Source organism: Buceros rhinoceros, unplaced genomic scaffold (genome assembly GCF_000710305.1).
Source record: "Buceros rhinoceros silvestris isolate BGI_N320 unplaced genomic scaffold, ASM71030v1 scaffold14915, whole genome shotgun sequence".
Lineage (NCBI taxonomy): Eukaryota > Metazoa > Chordata > Aves > Bucerotiformes > Bucerotidae > Buceros > Buceros rhinoceros.
The window spans coordinates 54224-59550 of NW_010411298.1; the positions used below are offsets into that span (position 1 = coordinate 54224).

General features: G+C 40.5%; 1 protein-coding gene across 1 annotated transcript in view; it reads right to left on the reverse strand.

Moving 5' to 3' along the window:
* Nucleotides 1-4858, reverse strand: part of LOC104493320 (t-SNARE domain-containing protein 1-like) — a gene marked incomplete at both ends in the record, with an annotated part of 51543 nt that extends 46685 nt beyond the window's left edge. The window contains 2 exons of the mRNA XM_010135975.1: nt 3688-3855; nt 4773-4858. Of these exons, the coding sequence (XP_010134277.1) occupies nt 3688-3855; nt 4773-4858 (254 nt within the window). The remainder of the gene's footprint in view (nt 1-3687; nt 3856-4772) is intronic.
* Nucleotides 4859-5327: the final 469 nt, after the last annotated feature.

Below are 5327 nucleotides of genomic sequence, written 5' to 3' on the forward strand. Positions count from 1 at the left end.
GTAGGGAATCGAGGATAGATGAAGCAATCCTTGCTATTTCAGGGACAACTGTTACCAATACCAGGATCAAGCTTTTCTCTCTCTGCCCTTCCTCTGCTGTACTTCTGTCTCAGCTGTTCTCCACTCTTCATGGTAGGAGAATACTCACTGCTGTGTTACCAACCTCGGAAGCACAGGAGCGGGACAGAGACTGCTATAAGGAAAGAGGGTGGAGGAGGAGGTGGGGTGACCTGGTGGTAACTCCAGGGAAATGGTGGTGGGGTCTGGGAGGGATTCTTCTCAACTTCCTTTCTCATCACCCCTGGAGAAGCTGTCTGCATGGGGAGGATCACTGGAGGCTTTCTGAACTAATATGGCATTTAGCATCTTTTTTTACAGGTCTTTCCAGTCAGCAGATGAAATTCTGAAGCTCTCCATTCAATTGTTATCCATTTCTTCTCAAAATTTTATCTCCTTCAATTTTTCACATGACCACAGGTGCCAACGAAAGGAAAGGGGTATTAAATTATATATATTTGCTGTGACAGAACTTGTGCCAACACTGAGCACTGACAATGCACATTACAGTTCAGCTCATGTATTTCTGATGGCACATTTTACAGTGCTATATATAAAGTTGTTATGGCATCTATTATTCACTGCCAATACAGTTCAAGTTAAAATAGGTTTTATATAACAGTTCAAAGCAATATTTTAAGAAATAACACTTGTGTCAAGGCTGCTGTGTCCTACCAGATTTTGACATTTCCAAGCAATAAAGTTCTTTATCCAAAATGTAAGGTTTTGGCGAGACATCTCCTTTGCAGACTTCTCTATTTTAATCTGCAAGCAATAGCAAAAGAAGCACATTTAAATAAAATGAACAGCCAGCTGAACTTTTGACATGGCTGTTACCTTCTAGGTGGAAACTGTGAACGCTGAAAAGTGCCTCAAGGGATGCTCATGAGAGAGAACAATGTCCCATTAACCTGAACCTCTGAAGAGATTCTGGAGATGGGGAAAACAAGTAGGAAAGAGTCATCGGAACATTAAGAAGATGTCTATTATGGGCCAAATTTTATATCTGTTTTTCAGGACAAAAGATGGGAAGAGAATTTATTTCCTCATATCTTTAGCAATGAAAAAGGGTTTATATTTGTTCATGTAAAAAGGGCAAATTCAATGCCTCTTTTAAATAAAAGGCCCATTACTGGTACCAGCAGCAAAAACTTCTACAAAGTTGTGTGACCTCTTCTGTGCTGCTTCAGATCGATGTGCTTCTGGTGCCAGATATGCAGAAACATAAAAATCCAATCAAGGCCAATCTACTTGTATAAAATATGTTTTACACAGCTCCATTCTTCATTCTGGCCCCCAAAGAACAAAGGAGAACAAATGCTATACATCAATTTGGTGCTAAATTTAGGTTAGGAATTGACAGTTAGGAATAATGTTTCCTTTTAACCTTCTTGGTTACTTACTGGTTTTGAAAACATTGGAGAAAAAGTTGTATGGGTGACCATGACCTCAGTGGGTCCTTCTCTCTATATCCACCACCCAACGAAATCAGGGAAGTTTTAACATGAAAGACTTGTCCTTTCACAAGAAACACGTTCATGTAAGTCAACACCCTCCCCACCCACCTCCCCCCACCCAAAAAAAAAAAAACCCTGTGGAAACTACTTACAAGCACCATCTGCTTATTCAAATGCAGCTGGGGAGAGGTACGATGCAATCCAAAAATCCATTTAATTCCCATTATTTTTCTTTCAAAAGAGATGTTAAATAAAATACTATTGGTCCTAAATGTTTTCATCCTGAGGAGAAATGTTTAAGCCACACCTGAAATAATGCTTGTGGAATGCAACTGCATTCCACAGGATGTACGCGGATCTGTACAGGATGAACATGGATGTCGGATAGCAAAGCAGAAACGATGCAGGAGATGGGGAAAAACAGGTAAAATGAAATCACAAACGTTCTTAGGAAGCAGAAGGCTGAAAAAAATCAACTGCCGAAGTTGGATGGGTTACTTAGAGGTCAGTGCATGTGAGGCAGGAAGGTGTACAGGATCTACCAAATTGATAGATACACAGCCCGCACAGTATGTGAGTGCTGCATTTATTTAGAAGTTACACAGGGTTGGGACTGGATTCACTTAACTCACCTGAAGAACCTCACCATGGCCACGTGGTCCAGTGTGGCTTGATGCAGAGATATCAGACTGTGGCACAGAAATGGGATGTAATCGGCAATATAAAGATCTCTCTAAAGAGACACAGCTGTACCTCTGGTGTGCTTGAGGCTGGCTTGGGGTTTGTCATTCTCCTAACGGGTCAACACTAAATATGTTTGCTGGGTTTTGGTTTGTTTGGGTTTTTTTCTGGGGAGTGCAATATAAAGATGGAAAAAAAAAGGCAGTGACTATATTTCAGCTGAGAGAATTGCAACAATATTCCTTGTGTCCATAGCACCATTTCAGAAATACCTTTGCTACCACACTTCCTGATCATCAGAGTGCAAGAACACCCCAAAACATGAACCTTCTTGCAATAAAGTTCCCTGGAATTTGTCCTAGTAGATGCAAAGAGACAATTCGCACCCAATGATGCTCAGTGTGAGAATATTCCTCAACAATTTCACCCCTAGTGACGCACACAAGTCCACAAAGCTCAATCATCCCTATTCAGCGAACCATAACAGAAATCAGACATACACCAACCTCAACCAGTTCCTGTAAAACTATCAAATTTCTTACCTACATTGTTGAACCAATGTGTAGCCACTGCTGTCTGCGGAGGTCAAAGCCTCAAAGCACCAGTCTACAACAGGAACATTTGTCCCCGTTTTGTACTGTTAACTCAATCACAATTCCTGCTACACCGCAACCAAACTCTATTCTGATAAAATTAGCTCAATCTAATTAAAGGACAAAGTGTAGTCCTTAATTAGATGTTCTGATTATTCTGAAGCCCTCTTTTTTCAGTTCAACTTGAGTTCAGACCTGTAAAAGCATACAAATTAGAAAGATTTAAAATGTTCTGGGTTTACTCATTTAGTGCTTGAATTTGAGTAACAAGAGTTACCCAAAAACATAAAATGAGAAGTATAAAAAGAATAATGTGGGATGTTTAACTTATTCAGACCTCTTTTTGTTCCTTTTTTTTCATATTTTATTTACAGCACTTCTAAATAAAAGAGAATAAAAATAGTATGTCTTCTTTTAACTACATTAAGAACATCCAAATACTTTGAAAAAGTAAAAATATTGAATTATTCAAAAAAATTAACAAGTTATTTCCTTTCACCTACCTATTATTCTCTCTAATGGTAAAGCTGAATATTTTATGTCTGTGACAAATTCCAGTTTCAGATTTGCATGCACCAGGAAAGGTGTTTTGCAGCAGAACCAAGCTCTATTAACACACCTCACTACAGAGTCTGTTATGGAAGACTCGCTGAAAGAAAATACATTAGCCCACGAACATTAATTAATGCTTGTCATTTTCAATACAGGTCGCACGAATTTCTCATTCTTCCTTTCGCTGCCAGTTTCCATTTTTAGAAACACTTGCTAATCTCTCCCATTTTTAGTGATACTGTACTGGCAGCAATGTAAATCGGCATTTCTTTCATCGTGTTGAGCTACATACAACACGAGGAATCTGCACTTGAGCTTGAAGCCCGTGACGGGAGAAGGTTACTGACCTCAATCTGCTGAATGGCCTCTTCCCGCTGACGGATGGCCTCCAGATCCTCTTCTGTGATTTCTGAGAGCAAGGCTTGATCCTGGCTCTGGTTCTGCCACATGCCATCTCCTCCATTAAAGATCTTCTCATCATCAGGTAGGTCAGAGAAGGGGGTCCTGGGGCTCTGCTGAATGGAGTGAGAATGGAAAGAAAGCAAAGGAAGAGTGAACATTGTCCAGGTTTACAGAGCCTTCTTATGGGGAGAAAACATAATAGATTGTATAAACTGTGGTGATAAGGCAAAGAGGAGAAGAAGTTACGTGAAAGGAAAACACATCAGGTCTTGAAGGAAGGCTAGGACCTGAAACCAGATGTCCTGAGCTACATTGGAGCCCCAACGATGGAATTCAGTTTTCCAACAGTTCTGACAGAACAAAACATTTACATGCATCTGAAGAAATGTTGATTTTCCTACAAATTCTTCTGGAATTAGATACTTTCTTAGGCAGACACAAAAACCTATGCAGCTGTCTTGTAGACTTCATGATCCAACTTGAAATGCTCAACACAACAAAGGATCCTACCTTGTCTTTTTTGAGATAAACTAAATAAGCTAAAAAAAGGGAAAATCATTATAGTAATGTGAATGCATAGTCATCAGTTTGAACAACTCACAGGTTCACAGTGTTCACTCTATAGAGCTGACCTGATTTTGTTGACACATCAGATATACCATTTTCTAGGTAGGTAGGTGTTCATACCGCCTTTGGGAGCTGTGCTTGTATTCAAATCCAGATTTTAAGGGCCTGTTCATAACCCAGCTGCATCTACACTGCAGACAGGGACAGGGGTTTCACAAGGTCTTCTCCTCCCTGCCATTAGCTTTAATCCCTGTAGAGATGTTAGGTTCAGTCTAGACTGGACTCAGAGATTGAACTGACGCAAGTTTGGTTTGGAGAATCAGGAGGCTGAGCTCAAATTCTAAAGTAACATGCACTGCTGAAGACTCCAATCCTGTAACTACATGAGTATTTCACTTCAAACAATGTATGTGGTCCTTTAAACTGGCTTCGAGCTGAGCTTTGACTCCGAATCAAAAGTTACAATAAAAAAGCAATCCAAGTTTATCCGATGCTGGTGCAGTTGCAACAGCACATCCTTGACCTGAATGTCCCCAAAGTCTCTGAAAGCTACAGGAGAAACAAGCACAAGAATTCAGGGGGATGTTCAGTTCTCTGAATCTGGCCTTATCTGAAGCACAAACTCCAGGCTTTTCAAGGAGTTGTGCCTGAGAAACAGAGGCCTTTGCTGTCTTGCTGTGGCCAAGTTTTCAAAGATGTTAAAGGCTTCGAATTCCCGCAGGGCGAATCAGAAACAGGGCTATCAGGCAGCTTTCTGGAAGGGCACAGGACTGGAGGACTGGAAGGACTGGGAGGACTCGAGTGGAGGTTGCAGTGGAAACAATGACAAATCACCATGGCAAGAATGAGAAGCCTAACAAAGCATGTACGAGGGAGGCAGGGGAATGAATTAAAAAAAAATCACTTATAATGTGTTTTACTTCTTGCTTGTTTGCTTTGAGATCTGCCTTGGAGGAACTGTGAAGGAGGCCTAGAGAAAATTAGTCTATTTAACTCTTGTAATCACATTTAGACACTC